The sequence below is a fragment of the Natator depressus genome, chromosome 2 (genome assembly GCF_965152275.1).
Source record: "Natator depressus isolate rNatDep1 chromosome 2, rNatDep2.hap1, whole genome shotgun sequence".
NCBI lineage: Eukaryota > Metazoa > Chordata > Testudines > Cheloniidae > Natator > Natator depressus.
The window spans coordinates 39,343,017-39,360,994 of record NC_134235.1 but is presented as its reverse complement, the minus strand read 5'-3'; the positions used below and the strand labels follow the sequence as shown (position 1 = coordinate 39,360,994).

The following is a 17,978-nucleotide window of genomic DNA, read 5'->3' as shown; positions in this document are numbered from 1 at the left end:
GGGCAAATCAATCATTAAACATGCTTGCTTTTAACCATGTATTATATTTACAAAGGTACACTCACCAGAGGCACCTTCTCCGGCTTCATGATCTGGGAGTCCACCTTGGGAAAGTATTGGCTCCAGGGTGATAAACAGTTCCTGGCTGTCGGGGAGGTTTCTCCTCTTGCCTGCAGTGCGATATCCTCCTCTTCTTCTCATCATCTTCCTTGTCCCCAAAATCCTCATCCTTGTTGCATGAGACTCCCCCCTTGCAGGTGTCCACGGACAGGGGTAAGGTAGTGGTAAGGGCCCCCCCTAAAATTGCTTGCAGCTCATCGTAGAAGTGGCATGTCTGGGGCTCTGACCCAGAGTGGCCGTTTGCCCTTTTGGCAGGCTTGCCTGAGCTCCTTATGTTTCACGCAGCACTGCTGCGCGTCCCTGTGATAGTCTCTGTCCTTCATGCCCTTGGAGATTTTTTCAAATATTTTGGCATTTTGTCTTTTGGAGTTCCGATAGCATGGATTCTTCTCCCCATACAGCGATCAGATCCAATACCTTCCGTTCGGTCCATGCTGGAGCTCTTTTGCGATTCTGGGACTGCATGGTCACCTGTGCTGATGAGATCTATGTGGTCACGCCACGGTGGCCAAACAGGAAATGAAATTCAAAAGTCTGCAGGGCTTTTCTTGTGTACCTGACCAGTGCATCCGAGTTGAGAGTGCTGTCCAGAGCAGTCGCAATGGAGCACTGTGGGATTGCTCCTGGAGGCTGATACTGTCCATTTGCGTCCACACTAACCCAAATTCAACCCGGCGATGTTGATTTCAGCGCTAATCCCCTCGTCGGGGAGGAGTAAAGAAATTGATTTTAAGAGCCCATTAAGTTGACAAAAATGGCTTCGTTGTGTGGACGGGTGCAGGGTTAAATCGATCTAACGCTGCTAAATTCGACCTAAACTCGTAGTGTAGACCAGGGCAAAGAAAGAAGTTAAAAGAATAAAAGGGCAAAGCGGAAAAGTCACACGTCAAAAACATGTCCGTGATGTAGCAACTGGCACAAGTATAAGAAGAGTCCAGCATTCGGGAGGGATGGTCTATAAACTGTAATAAAGCCCAAGCAGTTTGCAAAGGTGATGCAGACAAGACTTGGGGAAGTGCCTGAGCTGAAGGCAGAGTAAAATGTCCCCCAAGTGAATGAGAGGAGCTGTTCATGAACACAAAGGAAGAAAACACCCACAATCTCAAAGAACAACTAATGCAAATTTGTACAAATGGCTTACAAACCAGACACAGCAACACAAATAAATCTACTTTCTCTAAACCGCTCTTTCAGTTTCTTAAGGATTAAAGGCTTGGCTACACTTGCGAGTTAGTGCGCATTAAAGCAGCTCTGGGCGCCCTAGCTCACTACCCATCCACATTGGCAAGGCACATAGAGCGCTCTGACTCTGCAGCAAGAGCACTCCTGGAACTCCACCTCAGCGAGTAGAACAACATTTGCTGCCCGGGCGTTGTAGCCAAGGTGCATCAGTGTGAACGAGGTGTTGCATTACTGCGCTCTGATCAGCCTCCGGAAATGTCCCATAATCCCCTTAAGTCAAGTGGCCACTCTTGTCATTGCTTGGAATCACTGCAGGAATGTGGATATGCTCTTTCAAAGCTCCATTTCTGACAGACGGCTGCTTATCTGCTCCGAGACAAAGCAACCATTAGTGTGGAATGCTGGGGGGGGAGTCCTGCTGCTGTCTGAACTTACAAGACAGCATGCTGACATGCTCTCAGCCCCCCAAAAACCCACTCTCTCTCCCCCCATATACACACTCCCTGTCACACTACACCCCACCCCATTTGAAAAGCACGTTGCAGTCACTTATATGCTGGGATAGCTGCCCATAATGCACTGCTCCCAACGCAGCTGCAAGTGCCGCAAACGTGGCCATGGCAGTGTGCTTGAAGCGGTCACTGTGGACAGACTGCAGCGCTTTCCCTACTGCGCTCTACGAAGGCTGGTTTCACTCAAAACGCTCTCCATCTGCAAGTGTAGCCATGCCCTAAGAAGTCAAAGGTGAAACTGAAATCTTGTAGTAAGGAGCATATTCCATTCCTAAGCAAGTGTCAATTGTCACAGATGTACTAAAACAAAACAAGAATGTGTGTGTTAGAATATCAGCAAAAGCAAAAAAAAAAAAATCAATCAATCTTTGGCTTCCATGGCTGAGGTGCTTGGCCTCATCAAGAAGGTACATGTCGGAGTTGGAATAAATATCAAAACAAGCTTGAACCAGATAGGAATGGGCTAAATGCATCCTATAATCATGTGTCCACAGAATGGAGGATTCTCTCCGCCTGTTATACTTGCCATCTCTAGTGTCTCACAAGCCTTAAGAAGAGAGACCGCTAGTTATACATATTACTCTCCCATAAACTAGAGAAAGAGCTGCCAAAAATAAGAACAGGTGGCATCCTCGACAAAACAGAAGAAGAGTTAATAGACTGGGTCAACTCATTAGTATTTGAGGACAGAAAAGAGGGGCTCTGAGCAATAAAAGGAACATTTAATCTTGCCTAGAAATGAAATGGTTGGTGAAATAGCAGAAGCCAATTCTTCAAATCAGATGCTTTTGCAGTGTTTTGTCAGATTCCTCTCAGCAAAGGGAGCACCAAGATTTGCATTGTCATTTGACAGATACAGCTTCTTGATATAGCACTCAGAAATGTGCTCAGTACCAAAAGTATTTCACCATAAGTGCCATGTCTTTTAGAAGACTGCAAAAGTGTACACTGATGGCAGTCTGGAGCAGCACCACTACTGGACACCAGGAATCATTGTAAAAAGTTCCAGACATTGTAATAAGAAACATCCTTCAACTGAAGAGAGTCAATTGTCAGTTTCAAACAACTGAAGTTATCTACATTACTTAGGACAGAACTTGATGCTAAGGGAATAGTGTCTCATAATTCCAAAGTTTTAAGGAACTTGAAACATCAGGACATCCAAATGACAAAAAAGGAATTCACATATTGAACTAGGTCAGTAAGTTCATCCCCAACTAACTCACTTAAGAAAACTCCTTCACAAAAATGCTGAATAGGCATGAATGCCGGAGAATGAAAAAGTGTCCAAAAGATTTAATTAACATTAGTATCAGTTCTGCAATTCTTTAGCCCTCTGAAAAGGATCATGGTCCTCAGAGGTGTTTCAGCATGAAGGCTGGAAGCTGTATTACTAAAGAAACATTGGACTAAACGGTTGCCTGTAACATATGCAGCAAAAGCTGCGATAAAGTGTTTGCACAAATTGAAAGAGATACTAGGCCTTGCATACTTCTTCACAAAGTTTCAGCTTTTACCTTAGGAAAAATTGTGGAACTGGCAATTCAGTGTAATACAAAAGGAAAAGCTTGAGCTCTGATGAACACTGTCGAACAAGGAAGACATCAAGCCAGATAGTAAGAGTACTCGTTCCTGGTGCAGCTTCATAGCTATTGTTTCTGGACTCAGGAAGGCAATGTGGATTGGTGGGAAGAGGATTGTTCTGCAGACCAGGGATGATCAGCAGTGACCAAAAAATTTCAGGATGGAGAAAGAAACTTTTCTGGAGATATGTGCTGAACCCAGACCTAGAACAGCAGTGTGCCAACATGTGGTGCCCCATAACCATCTGGAAGCCACCCCAAATACTACCGGTCTGCTGCAAACCAATTCAGCAAGGAGAAAGCAACCATTGGGGCCATTCTCATGCAGGTGCATAAGGCCATGGCAAAGGTACTGTTGCACTGGGTTATAAAGCTTGGCAATGCTTAGGAGATTATAGATGGCTTTGTACACATGGAATTCCAAAACTACATTGGAGCACTTGATGGGTCCCCTGTGCCTATCATTTGACTAAGCCCTGTATCCCCAAATTAGAGCTCAGAATTCATAAACAGGAATAGGTATTTCTCCATAGTGTTCCAGGGGGTTGCCAACCACCAATGCAGATTTACACTTAAATTGAGTGTCCACAGCACTAGGATGTTTTGGAACCCAGCTCTTTTTAAATTTATGGAGGAAGGACTACATGGTATTTTGTACAATATTTGAGAGTGAGGGAAAAAGCCTCCCCTGCACCTGTAAGGCTAAGGCGCAGAGACTTACTCAGCGGTTTGAACAGTCAGCAAGGAACCCCATACAAAATGCACACAGTCAGGGCAATATTGTCAGGGGTGCCTAATGCTCTTATTTTGGGTCTCAGGCCTGAAACTGTGCAGCTACATTTCCAGCTGTTAACTTCCATCCACGCCCTGACCCCATGGGACTGTTGTGCAGTTCTGTGTTGTTTATGGGCAGAAGTGCAACACTGTGGCAATCTGTACTGTACCTTGTTTTTGCCAGCATTTGTTCGTAAGCCCTTAGGAATTAGTGCAACCAATGATTTTCTGTATAAAATGAACCGTCAACGCTCTATTATTAAACAAAAATGCATGTCAACTGAAAAAAATGAAAAAACAGATTTTAATTATGAAAGAAACTACAAAGAACCCTTTCATTAAACTAGCTGTAAAATGAAACAGCAAAATCCAACAGTGCAATGCAGGGCCAAACACAACGAGTTGTGGGGGGGGAGCTCCTCATCACAGGCAAGCAGGTTCTTCCTTTTCTGGTTTGTCAGACTTCTGGCACGGACTGCTGTAGCTCAAAAGTTACAAAGGGCAATAGAGGGCTCAAGAGAAATGGGGACCCAGGTGCACTGTTCTTGATACCCTAAGCTGGGGGCGAGAGAGGAATGGCCTCCGGGAGTAGTGTTCTGATGGTACAGTGGGGAGCAGAAGCTGTTGCTCCCAGTAGTCCACGTTGTCCAGAGGCTGCATAACATGAGGAGGCACTGTTTTGCAGTAGTGCATTGCCTGCTGCCTTAACAGTAACATTTGCTCCAAAGAGGCATTTTGGCTTTGTATTGCCTCTAAGAGTTGCCTCTGCATTCCCTTATATATTTTTCTGTACTGTCTTGGACCATGGCAATGCTGTCCCTGGAAACTGCAACGCTGTCCTTCGCCACTGCAACAGTCTCCCTGGAAAGCTTATTAGATTCCTTCTCAGACCTCAGATTCTTTGTAGTCTTGGGGAAGCCTCAGAGATGGTAAGTGGTATGTGCATTGGGATTTTTGGCCTGTGCAGTATATGCTGTGTGGCTATGCCATTGTGCCTTGGAAGCTAGGAAGCGGGGAGGGTAAAACGAGATTGGGAATTATTTTCCTGGTCTGGCTTTTAAGTTTTGTTGAGCCTTGGAGATGCATATATGATACAGAAAGTATGGCTGTCAAGAGATTCTAAAAAAATGAATCGTGATTAATCGCACTGTTATACAATAGAATACCATTTAAATATTTTCAAATATATTGATGTCAATTACAACACAGAATACAGTGTACAGTGCTCACTTTATATGTATTTTTGATTACATGTACTTGTACTGTAAACAAAAAGAAATAGTATTTTTCAATTCACCTAAGAGAAGTACTGTAGTGCAATCTCTATCATGAAAGTTGAATTTACAAATGTAGAATTATGTACAAAAAACTGCATTCAAAAATAAAACAATGTAAAATTTTAGAGCCTGTAAGTCCACTCAGTCCTACTTCTTTTTCAGCCACTCAGGCTAAACAAGTTTGTTTACATTTGAAGGAGATAATGCTGCCCCCTTCTTGTTTATGTCACCTGAAAGTGACAGATGCGCTAAAGATTCATATGTCCATTCATGCTTCAACCACCATTCCTGGGGGCATGCGTCCATGCTGATGATGGGTTCTGCCCGAAAACAATACAAAGCAGCGCAGACCAATGCATGTTCATTTTCATTATCTGAGTCAGATGCCACCAGCAGAAGGTTGATTTTCTTTCTGGTGGTTCAGGTGCTGTAGTTTCCACATCGAGTGTTGCTCTTTTAAGACTTCTGAAAGCATGCTCCACACCTCGTCCCTCTCAGATTTTGGCAGGCACATCAGATTCTTAACTTTGGGTTGAGTGCTATAGCTAACATTAGAAATCTCACATTGGTACCTTCTTTGCGTTTTGTCAAATCTGCAGTGAAAGTGTTCTTAAAATGAAGAACATGTGCTGGGTCATCTGAGATTGCTATACAATATATGGCAGAATGCGGGTAAAACAGAGCAGGAGACATACCATTCTCCCCCAAGGAGTTGAGTCACAAATTTAATTAACGCATTAAATTTTCAAACGAGCGTCATCAGCATGGAAGCATGTCCTCTGGAATGATGGCTGAAGAGGCATATGAATGTTTAGCATATCCAGTACATAAATACCTTACAATGCCAGCTACAGAAGTGTCATGCAAATGCCTGTTCTCACTTTCTGGTGACATTAAAAATAAGAAGAGGACAGCATTATCTCCTGTAAATGTAAACAAACTTGTTTGTCTTGTTGAACAAGAAGTAGGACTGAGTGGATTTGTACGCTCTGAAGTTTTACCTGGTTTTATTTTTTAGTGCAGTTATGTAACAAACAAACAAAAAAACTACATCTGTAAATTGCACTTTCACGACAAAGATTGCACTACAGTACTTGTATGAGGTGAATTGAAAAATACTATTTCATTTATTTTTACAGTGCAAATATTTATAATCAACAATATACACTGACTTCAATTACAACACAGAATACTATATATATGAAAATGTAGAAAAACATCCAAAATACTTCATGAATTTCAATTGGTATTCTATTGTTTAACAGTGCAATTAAAACTGCGATTAATCGCAATTATTTAATTTTTGCCTTAACTGTTGACAGCCCTAATCGGAAGGGTTAACAGGGTGAACCTAGGCAAAAGCATGATAGTAATTTCCTCTACACCCCCTTTAGGCTGTCCTGACTCTGGATGACCTAACATATAGAGAATGGCCTTATTCAAAAAGGCAAAGGGCACCAGCAAAATTCATTGTGATATTATTCACCGAGATGGTCCACCAAGCAGTGTTACAGGAGCGTGAGGAAGTACTGAGCTATACCAGTGGAGAAAGTTGTGCAGCTAGTCCTCATAATTAAGGCTACGATTTAGTCGCGGGTATTTTTAATAAAAGTCATGATCTGGAAAATGGGTAAACAGTGAGGTGGCAAAGTTTGCAGATGATACAAAACTACTCAAGATAGTTAAGTCCCAGGCAGACTGAAGAACTACAAAAGGATCTCTGAAAAATAGGTGGCAGAGCAACAAAATGGCAGAAGAAATTCAGTGTTGATAAATGCAAAGTAATGCACTCTGGAAAAACATAATCCCAACTATACATATAAAATGATGGGATCTAAATTAGCTGTTACCACTCAAGAAAGATCTTGGAGTCATTGTGGATAGTTCTCTGAAAACATCCACTCAATGTGCTGCGGAAGTCAAAAAAGCAAACAATGTTGGGCATCATTAAGAACGTAATAGATAAGAACACAGAAAATATATTGCCTCCATATAAATCCATGGTACGGCCACATTTTGAATACTGTGTGCAGATGTGGTCACCCCATGTCAAAAAAAAAAAAAAAAAAAAGAGATACATTCGAATTGGAAAAGGTTCAGAAAGGGCACCCAAAATGATTAGGGGTATGGAACAGCTTCCATATGAGGAGAGATTAATAAAACTGGGACTTTTCAGCTTGGAAAAAAGACTACTAAGGGGGAAGATGATTGGAGGTCTATAAAATCATGACTGGGGTGGAGAAAGGAAAACAAGGAAATGGTATTTACTCCTCATAACAAGAGCTAGGGGTCACCAAATGAAAATAGGCAACAGGTTTAAAACAAACAAAAGGAAGTATTTCTTCACACAACGCAGAGTCAACCTGTGGAAACCTTTGCCAGAGGATGTCGGGGAAGGGGTTGGAATGGGGGGCAGGGATGGGGTGGGGATGTCAGTGATGCGGCCCTCGGGCCAATGCACTAGTCCTCATGTGGCCCTTCTGGTCATTTGAGTTTGAGACCCCTGGGCTAGATGGACCTTTGATCTGACCCAGTATGGCCGTTCTTATGTATTTCTACACTTGACATGCCAGAGTTTGTTCCTTTCTATATCTCTCAGTAGGATTTGGCTTCCAGTTTTTAAAAGGGTGCCTTTCGCCTCTAACCACTGCTTTTGCTCTCTTTAGATGTGGTGGCATTTTCTTGTCCTCTTACTGTTTGTTTATTTGGGATAATACATTTAATTTGAGCTACTATTATGGTGGTTTTAAGTAGTTTCCCTGCCATGCAGCTTGCAGGTATTTCACTCTTGTAACTGTTTCTTTTTAACTATTTCCCCTCCACCCCACAAAGATGTTCAATTTAATTGCATTATGCACTTGGCTATTGCCAAGTGATTCAGCTATATTCACCTTTTATACCGGATCGTGTGTGCCCCTGATGACTAAATCAAAAATTGCCTCCCCTTATGGGTTCTAGGACTAGCTGCTCCAAGTAGTAGCCTTTTTTGGTGTCTTTGACATTTCATGTCCGAAAAGCAACAATGTCTACCTCATGTAAAGTGAAAGCACTAACCAAATTTTCTCTAAGCATTGCACAAAATGCAGATGTTTGAGACAAAAAAAAAGTTTTTCTTATTTGAATCTGCCAGGGAAGCAGGTGAGGTATAGGCTTCACCACCATTTGGAGATGGCAAACTGGGCCAAATTGGGGGGGGGGGGTGCACATTGCTGGGCAGGACAGCAGAGAGAAGGGGAAAGGAAAATAGCTACATGGGCATGGCCTTCCCTGTCATGGGCCAGAAAAACTGTTGCTAGTCAGGGCTTTAGAATGACATGGAAGCCAAACTATCCAGCTGAACTAGTCACGATTTTGACAACGTGTTGGGGAGGGAGGAGGCATAAACAGACAGCATGGAGTAGGGAGGGAGGCACAGACTCTGGCTCACAAAGTTTACTCAGAACAGAAGCTAGCATGGCAGTATAGTATAACAAGCCAGTTAAAATAAATACATGCTGACGTTCCCTCCATAGGATCAGCCTCCTCAGCCCCCATCTGGGTATAAATTTCTGCAAACAACATCCTAGATACCTCCCATCAAACATGGGAGTGAGTTCATATACTGACAAATCTGTTTTTAATAGAGTCTAGCTGATGGAAGAACATCCACATTTAGTACCACCCAAACATCACTGCAGCATTGAATGTTAGCAGTTAAATAGAAGATTTGCCACAGTTAAACGACAGATATCAAACTTGTGTGTGTGTGTGTGTGTGTGTGTGTGTAAGTAAAATATATTATTTTTATATTATATATTGTGACAAAGTTCCTCCTCTACCTTGGTGGGTCTTGCGCTTATTGGTGGATTTGGTCGCCTTGGAGCTTCACGGCAGCCCTCACTTTGGCCGTTTTCATGAACCCACAGTCCAGGTCAACTCCTCCTGTGTCTGACCAGGAGTTGGGAGGTTTGGGCAGAACCCGGGCCTGCCCTCTACTCCGGGTTCCAGCCCAGGGCCCTGTGGAATTCAGCTGTCTAGAGTGCCTCCTGGAACAGCTGTGCGACAGCTACAACTCCCTTGGCTACTTTCTCATGGCCACCTCCCAACACCTTCTTTATCCTCACCATAGAACCTTCCTCCTGGTGTCTGATAATGCTTGTACGCCTCAGTCCTCCAACAGTATGCGTTCTCACTCTCAGCTCCTAGCGCCTCTTGCTCCCAGCTCCTTACACGCGCACCACAAACTGAAGTGAGCTCCTTTTTAAACCCAGGCACCCTGATTAGCCTGCCTTAATTGATTCTAGCAGCTTCTCGATTGGCTGCAGGTGTTCTAATCAGCCTGTCTGTCTTAATTGTCTCTAGAAGGATCCTGATTGTTCTGGAAACTTCCCTGTTACCTTACCCAGGGAAAAAGGATCTACTTAACCTGGGGCTAATATATCTGCCTTCTATTACGCTCCTGTAGCCATCTGGCCCGACCCTGTCACAATACACACATGCGCACACAGTTTGACAAGATAGTTATTGGCCAGAAAAGGCTAGATTGATTAAAGAAACATCACATTCTGCATTAAGTGATAATTTTGTAAAATCTCTCTTTACCTCATCAATAGCAGATATCTGCTAATGGTACCAGAGAAAAAGTAGCAGAGAAGAGTAAATCAAAAGGCAGCTACACCAGAATTCCATGAATTGATCCTGTTATGAATTATGGAAAAGTGACTGTATGAGACATGGACACACCTATAGATTAGTGGTTCTCAACCTGCAGCCCGTGGGCCACTTGTGAGCCAGTCAGCACACGTTTGCAGCCTATGTGACATCCTCAGGGCCATGCAGGTAGTAGCCCACATAACACACACACACACACACACACACACAGTTGAGAACCACTGCTATAGACACTTTGCTTTGTAGCAGAACCAGGAGACAGATGAAACATCAAAAAACAATGACTGAGACCCATTTATACTGTAATATTAAAATATAAGATAAATTGATGGTCTAATTTACTAGAAGTGGACAAATAGTGCATGGAGTGTTTAAGCCATGTGAACTACAAAGAACTTTGTATTTCACACAGAAATACTCAAAGAAAGTTTTCAGAAAGAAGTTGGCTATTATCAGATATCTGATCACTTATACGACCATACATGTTAACAGTAAAAGTTCTGAGTAGAATTCTGCCCTCATTTGTACACTGTGCAATCCCAGTGAAGTCAGTGGGGTTGTACAGAATGTGAGAAGGGAATTAGTCCCTTTATATTTGCATAAACTGATATCCCACTACCAAATGTGACTTTGAGTACGATAATAGTAAAGCCCACAAATTCTGTTGCTCTACATGTCTCTTCAGATGTTACAATGATTTGTAGCAGAGTTGTTAGGCTAAATTCATTTTAATAAATGAATGACAGGTGACCCTCAAAAAAAGTTAAGAAAAGCAACTTGTCCTCTTGCAGAATAGTTATGGATTTTTGAATGTTCATAGACCCATAAAAACTGCTTCTTTTAAAAATGTAAGAGGGAAGACAGGAGTATGTATGGGAATTACACATAGTTCATGTGTCAGGAAGGAATCATTCCTGGATTATTATTTTTTTTTAAACTTAAGTTTATTTACAGACAAGTTTAAGTCGTCTCAGTTTAAAAAAAAAAAAAAAAAAACGCTGAGTCAGATTTTTATGGCTGCTGATAGCATTCATTTGAAATGGGGAGGAATAATTTAAAGTGAATGCCAAGACACTTTTTCCTCCTACTACTGTTAAAATTAACATAACTGAAAGATTAAAGAGTTAAAAAACACCTTACCGTAGAACCACAAAAAGATTCTCAGGAAGATTCAGAGGCAAATGTACTGGCTGGAACTATTTCCAGTCACTTCTTAAAACAAATTACTTGATTTCAAATGTGATCGTGTCCTTTTAAGTAAAGGGGGGCGGAAAGTATCACGTTAAGCTTCACACAGATGTAGGAAACATGGTTGAAAGTGCAGATAGAAAAATGCAACTCACTTAAACTATTATAAAAATAGTTCACTGAAAAGGAATTAAAGTAGATGTACCAAAAAAAGTTAAGAAATATCCATGGATTCCTTAATACCTGCCTTTTCATTATGAATGTTCAGTTTCCTGCTGTTAAGGCCACTTCTCCTTTTCTTGTTTAAGCTCTCACCCATCACACCATGCCCCAAGTTCCCAATAAAAAGCTATAGTGGTCTAGTATGTCTATTGGACTGCGTCATATGCTGCTCTCTGAAGGACTCAGGTTTGAGAAATAAGAGTGTTACAAGTCAGTTTTAGTGTAAAGTTTCCTTGGATTCTTTCAGACCTTTGAGGACCGTGGTTTGTTTCTCCACAAAGCAAAGGGAGGAGAGAGGATGGACCTTCCAAACATCCTAGACACCCATGGAGCTCTAGAACATTCACTCAAAGACTCTGCTATCTCTGAACTAATTCCCAGTCCTCCACATATCCCCCTAGCAATACGTCCCTCTCAGCAGCTGCTGCTGCTACAGGCAAGCATATGTGTATGTGCACGCACACAAACCCATCCCTACAGAAGTCTAGGGATTAGAATCTATTTATGTTATTAGACATATGCCACCATCCCCGCAAATCCCCATGGCATCCAAGAATCTCTGAAAGTATTACAAAAGCAAAAATAGTCACTCTGGTTCTTCCCAGCCAATAGGGGAAATAGGTTGATTAGACTGGGGGGTGGGAGCAAGAAGAGTCTGACACTTCAGATTACCTTTTTTAGGGTGTCTCTATACAGCAGCTAAGAGATTGTTTCCCAGCATGGACAGACACACACTAGCCCTGCTCAAGCTAGCACACTAAATCTAGTAGTGGAACCACAGCCACGCAGACAGTGACTTGGGCTATTTAAAGCTGAAACTCATTTCCCATTAAAATCCTGAATTTTCAGACTTCTTCTCCCACTAAAGAAACAAACCTATGTACCCCTAACTTAGAACACATTCTCAGCCAAAAGATGGCTTTTTTCCTCCCCGGGAAATTTAAAGGATGAATTTCAGAAAAACCCCCTACAAGTTTTGTTACTGACATTTTGACTGATCATGACTCTGAATCTTAAGGTACTGAAGCACTAGTAGTCCCCCTAAAGTCAATGGTGCTACTCATATGCTTAAAGTTAAGTACATGCTTGAGTACCGTGCTGGCTCAGGGCCTAAATCTCCAAAACGGCTTGGTCTACAATCTTAAATGTAAGGTGCTTCACTACCTATGGATTAGATTAGAAGCATTGTATGAGCAGTATTTTATGATGCAGACAGGAAAATTTCAGAAGAATGGTTTTGTTTGGACAGAGGATCAATTGGATGTGAAACTGTAATGCCTTTTCAGATCAGAAGGCTGGGAACCCTAGTTTCATCCACAAAAGTGGCTTCATGTCTACAGCGAGCAAATAGGTGTCAGACCTCCTGTTCCTCACCAAGTTTCACCAATTCTTGCAATTTTAAGTCACATGTCTTGAAATATTTGGTATCTTTTGTATAACCCCAGCTCCTGAAGTTATGTGAATATGGGAGAACCTCAGCCTTCATGTGAGAGCAAAAAAAAAAAAAAAAAAAAAAAAAAAAAAGTGTCTTGATCTCTTGGTAGCAAAAAATGTGGCATAAGTGTATCCCAAAGGTTCAAAAACCAGAAGATTTACCAAAAAAAACCACACCACACACGACAACAAGCCTATTTTTAAAATCTTATAATTCAGTCAATTTTAAGAATGTTGAATGCTTGGGGATGGTAGAACCACTTCCTCCTGCCCCCTGTAACACTGGGAAAGTCACTTACGCTAAAGCTTTCAGAAGCGTACACTAATTTTGGGTGCCTCTGTGTAGGTGCCAAACTTGAGACAACTAAAGCTTTATTTTCACAGATGCTGAGCATCCTGTGACCCCAACTGAAATGAGGCCTTAGATATCCCAAATTGAAGACCAAAGATTGAAGCACATAAAGTTAGTGAAAGTTTTGATCTTAGTCACTATGCTTGTTTATCCATTTACAAGTCAGGGACAGACACCTACTGCACAGAAGTGTGAACTATGAGGTTTAGGATCTGAACCTGAATAAACAAAACTCCCACTGAAGTCAGTGGAAGTACAGTCCAAGACTGCAAATTTTGGGCTTTAGTTCGTTAGTACTTGTAAAATGCTATGAGGTTCTGCAAGGGCTATAGAAATACAAGTGCTTTTTTTTTTTTTTTTTTTTTTTAATAGATCATTTTATCTGGGGAAAAGTAGAACAAATTCTCAATGGATTAATTTTAGATTGTACAATTGTATCAGTATTTGATAGACTTGATGAACCAATGTAGCTGTATTTCTATTATAGGCAACAGATTTTCAATGAAGTAGCAAAAGGTTCCAAACAATGAGTCAATAGTGAGCAAAATCCCAGACCAAAGGCTTAAAGAAGTTGGTATTAGATTTAATATAGGCCAGATAAAAAAAGCACATGCACCTTACAAAACAAAAAACAAAACCACCCTTATCGAGTTGCCATTAATATATACATCTTATTTTAAAATATTTATAATTTTACATAACACCACAAAAGTTGCCATGCTGGATCAAAACATCTAGTTCTGTAACCCTCTCTCTAACAGTAACCTGGTAACAGATGCTTCAGAAGAAAGATACAAGAAAGCAGGCAAGCAGTTGTCTTACGATAACCTGCTCCCAATGAAAGTTTCTTCCTAACCACCCCCCACCCAATCAGTTTGGCTGGGTTTTTGCCCTGAAGCATGATGGTTCATATAACTTAATATATGCAGTGCTGATAACTCTCAAAACTGTATTGATATCCTTGTGATATTTAGGCCTGGTCTACAGACAGATTTTGTACAATTATAGCTACTTCTGTTAAAGAAAATACAACCACCTCTAACTGAAATAGGTATACTTGTATGGTATTATTCCCCTTTCTCTACTCATCAATAGCTATTGTGGTGTAAGCACTTTATACCACTATCACTGCATCCACACTAGGGTGGGGCTGTACTGCATTAACTATACCAACACAGGTAAGGTAGCATAACAACTTTTGTGATTGACAAGGCTTTGTGTTTTACGTAAAGCAACAACTCCTGGAATCAAGTTTCTAGTCTTCATGGTTGTGGAGAAAAGCCTAAAGACATGAATCCTAAAGGCTCAAAATCCAAAATGTATTACATTATCACGATATGGGGGGGCCTGACTCATGATTTTTGAGCATTTGGGGTTGGTCAAAACTGCAACAGTAAGGGTTTTTTGTTTTAAGTTTCTAATTTTGAATGTTCCTGATTTATTTGACTAAATCTCTCTAATTATGAGATGAGGCTATTTTAAAAGTGCTTTTCAGATAAAAGCTCCAGCCAAAGAGTTTGGATGAGGTCCATAGCTTTTATTATTGTACTGTTACAGTCTAATAAAAACTCTGGATAATACATTAGCTGCAATTAGCTTCAGATGCTTACAAAAATAGTTTATGAAAAACTTTTCTCCAAAAGAACCACAATTAAAATGGAGTGGTGATAATATAATCATGATTTATCAATTCCCTGTCCTCCAAAAACAATCAAGTATCCTAAAAAGCTATATTTCACTGCCAGCAGCTTTTATTTAGTATTATTGACTGCTGTTTGTAGCCAACAGAACATTCACATATTCTCCTGGCTTCTGCTGGGTCTTAGATTTGGGCAACTTTTTTTAAAATGAGATTTTAAAGGTAGCATTGAAAAAGCAGGATCTTTCAAATGTAAGAGCAATATACTTTACCAATAAAGTACTAAATGCCACACTTTGATACATGCCCAGAGCCCAACTAAAGTTAGTGATCACCTACCGTATCACATTACATGGCAAGATTGGAGACACAGGCAGAGTACTGAACAACTTGGATGCCATATGCATTTAAGTTATTAAGTTAATATTTCAGTCACTAATAATCTCTATACCCGTCTTTCCCCTTCCTTCATTTTAGGTATATTTTCGAAAGGGGAGGGGGGTGGAGAAAAGAGAGAGAAAAGCAGGAAGACTTTCCTTCCCTTTGATCTGCAAAAATCCAATGGCTAAACTCAGTTAGAAAGATAATTTCAACTAGAAGACTTTACTGTTAGTAACAAGGAACTCCAAGGCCCCTGCCATACCTATTTAAGAAGGGGAAGAGTATAGGGGCTCTCTTGTGCAGCTATGCAAACTCACCCTCAAACACATAGTTTCCTCACAGAGTGGGGGGGGAGAGAAGAGGAGGAAAAGGAGAAGGGATCTTAAAGTTATTTTAAGGCTGGGCACGTATATCAATTTCTCCCTCAGAATTAGTTTTAAAAATATAGAGTTTAAGGCCAGAAGGAACCATTGACCAGTTTCTCTCAAAATTTCATTGCACCACAACCCTTTTCTGACAACAAAAATTACTATGTGACTCAGGGAAGGGGTACCAAAGCCTTAGCCCCACTGCCCCAGGCAGGGGGCCAAAGCTCAAGCCCTGCTGCCTTGGAGGCACCAAAGCTTGAGGACTTCAGCCCTGGGCGGTGGAGCTCAGACTTCGGTCTCAGCCCAAAGCCCCAGCAAGCCAACCCTGGCAACCCCATTCAAATGTGGTTGCAACCCACTTTGGAATCCCAACCCACAGTCTGAGAACTGCTGCATTAGACCACGTAGTCTGAACTCTTGTATTTCACAGATTTCGTTTCATCCTGTCAGCCCTCTGTTGAGTCCAATAAGGGTCTGTCTACACTTGGAAATTTAGCTATTCTGGAATAATATGCCTTTTCTGATTTAGCTTAATCCAATTTGGGGGGAGGGATAGCTCAGTAGTTTGAGCATTGGCCTGCTAAACCCAGGGCTGGGAGTTCAATCCTTGAGGTATTGGTCCTGCTCTGAGCAGAGGGTCGGACTAGATGACCTCCTGAGGTCTGTTCCAACCCTGATATTCTATGATTAGTTAAGATCTGCAAGGCCAGTGCTTAGAAAAGAGGTTAACTGAGCAGATTTGATTTTAAAGTAATCAAGATAAAAATATGGAATTCCCAATGTAATTTGTAGTCAGGTTCAGACAAGAACTGCATTCAAAGGAGGTTTGTTTCAGTCTCCTCACCATCCCCAAAACTAGTTCTAGAGACAGAAGAGTGAGATGTTATGATTTCCCTCCTGGATTGTTTTAATGTTGGGTGTTTTTATGCTCTCCTTCCCCACCCCTCCACTCATAGGAATTAACCTTAGCTTCCTACAAACTTTGTTTATTCCCTGAGCTGCAGGGGGAAGAAAACTTTAAGGCTCGGGGGGGGGGGGGGTTACCAGTTCCACATTCCCACCCACCCCCATGGAATTAGTGCTAAATTGTGCAAGCACATCTCAGTCTTCATAGCCACCCTAACATGGGGTGAATGTTAAAGGTCAAAGGATTCATGTGTGTGCTACAATCTCTCCCCCTATGGTGGGGGGTTAGTGCCAAGGCTGAGGGAGAGGGGGGATCAGGGTCTCTCTCCTCCACCATGAGGGCAGTCAGTGCCAAGGCTGGGGGGACCAGTGTCTCTCCCCCTATGGGGGGGGGGGGGTTAGTGCCAAGGCTGGGGGGGGGGGGGGGAAGATCAGTGTCTCTCCCCCTATGGGGGGTTAGTGCCAAGGCTGGGGGGGGGGGGGGGGGAAGATCAGTGTCTCTGCCCTCCCCCATGGGGGGGTTAGTGCCAAGGCTGGGGGGGGGGAGATCAGTGTCTCTCCCCCTATGGGGGGGGTTAGTGCCAAGGCTGGGGGGGGGGGGGGAGATGATCAGTGTCTCTCCCCCTATGGCGGGGGAGGGGGGTTAATGTCTCTTCCCGTCGCCCTAAGTGGGAGAGAGAAAGGGGATCCCAGCAGACCCAGGGGATGGCGGGGCCGGCCGTAGCCCCAGTGGTGCCTAGCGAGGCCTAGCCCCAGCTCCTGCCCCAACCCACCAGACCACGCCGCCAGCGGCTCCCACTGCCAGGGCGCGGAAGGGACTCAGTACCTTCTTGGTGCTGCCTGCTCCATGCTGCTGCTGCTGTTGGCTGGAGGCGCACTGAGCCGTCAGCCGCGACGCGAGTGTCGCCTGACAGGACCCCGCCGGCCCCCCTAACTCCACACAACTTTCCGGCAACTCTGGAACTGGCCCTTTAAATGCGACTCGCCCCCTCCCCACTGGGGTCCGATGCCGGACTCTCACGCAAACGCCAGCAACTCCTACCCTGATAGCTACCCCAGACCTGCCCCTTTCATTGGCTACTGGCGGCACAAAGACAAACACAGATTGGATGCTCATCAAGTCACTCAGAACCTTAGAAAGCGGAAGAAACCGTCCCCCAGCCCGGACTGAAGCGGCTTGGGGAGGGCTGTTCGTGTCCTGGGAAGAGCAAGCGTATTTGCGAAGGGAGGAGGAGGGGGAACAATGGCGTGCGCGGCGCGGCGCGGCAGGCGTAGAACTATTCGTTCCCGGCATGCACCACTCCTCCCAGTTACTAGCTGTCGAGCGGGGCATGCTGGGATATGTAGTCCCCAGCGGCAACAGCCAACTTCCCACTGCCGCCTCTTCCGC

The 17,978-nt window shown here is 43.0% G+C and overlaps 1 protein-coding gene across 1 annotated transcript in view; it reads right to left on the bottom strand.

Annotated features, from left to right (window-relative positions):
- Positions 1 to 17,566, bottom strand: part of STK3 (serine/threonine kinase 3) — a 280,423-nt gene extending 262,857 nt beyond the window's left edge. The window contains exon 1 of the mRNA XM_074944047.1: positions 17,415 to 17,566. Within this exon, the coding sequence (XP_074800148.1) occupies positions 17,415 to 17,437 (23 nt within the window). The 5' untranslated portion in view covers positions 17,438 to 17,566. The remainder of the gene's footprint in view (positions 1 to 17,414) is intronic.
- Between the last annotated feature and the right edge of the window lie 412 nt (positions 17,567 to 17,978).